At 58.7% G+C, this 312-nt stretch overlaps 1 protein-coding gene across 1 annotated transcript in view; it reads left to right on the forward strand.

Annotated features, from left to right (window-relative positions):
• Positions 1-312, forward strand: part of LOC104073967 (U3 small nucleolar RNA-interacting protein 2-like) — a gene marked incomplete at its 5' end in the record, with an annotated part of 1,492 nt that extends 1,180 nt beyond the window's left edge. The window contains 2 exons of the mRNA XM_009573912.1: positions 3-65; positions 246-312. Coding sequence (XP_009572207.1) covers positions 3-65; positions 246-312 — 130 coding nt within the window. The remainder of the gene's footprint in view (positions 1-2; positions 66-245) is intronic.

Genomic DNA, 312 nt, shown 5'->3' on the forward strand with positions numbered 1-312 from the left:
TGGTATGGAACCGTGCGGCTCTGGAAGATCCCTGAAGAGTCACAGCTCGTGTTTTATGGGCACCAGTAGGTCTGGGGCGGGAGAGGGGCCTGTGGGCAGGTGGGTCCAGCTGGGGCAGCGGTGTGAGGGTGCCAGACATCACCAGGAGCCTGCTGGCAGTTTGGGGACGCTGATGCCCCCTTGTCTCCTAAATAGGATCCCAAAGCACGCCTGTAACTGATGGTAGTTGCCTGTTCTCTTTGTAGGGGCTCCATCGACTGTATCCAGCTCATCAATGAGGAGCACATGGTGTCGGGCGCTGATGACGGGTGA

The sequence above is a fragment of the Fulmarus glacialis genome, unplaced genomic scaffold, assembly GCF_000690835.1.
Source record: "Fulmarus glacialis isolate BGI_N327 unplaced genomic scaffold, ASM69083v1 scaffold23033, whole genome shotgun sequence".
Classification (NCBI taxonomy): Eukaryota; Metazoa; Chordata; class Aves; order Procellariiformes; family Procellariidae; genus Fulmarus; species Fulmarus glacialis.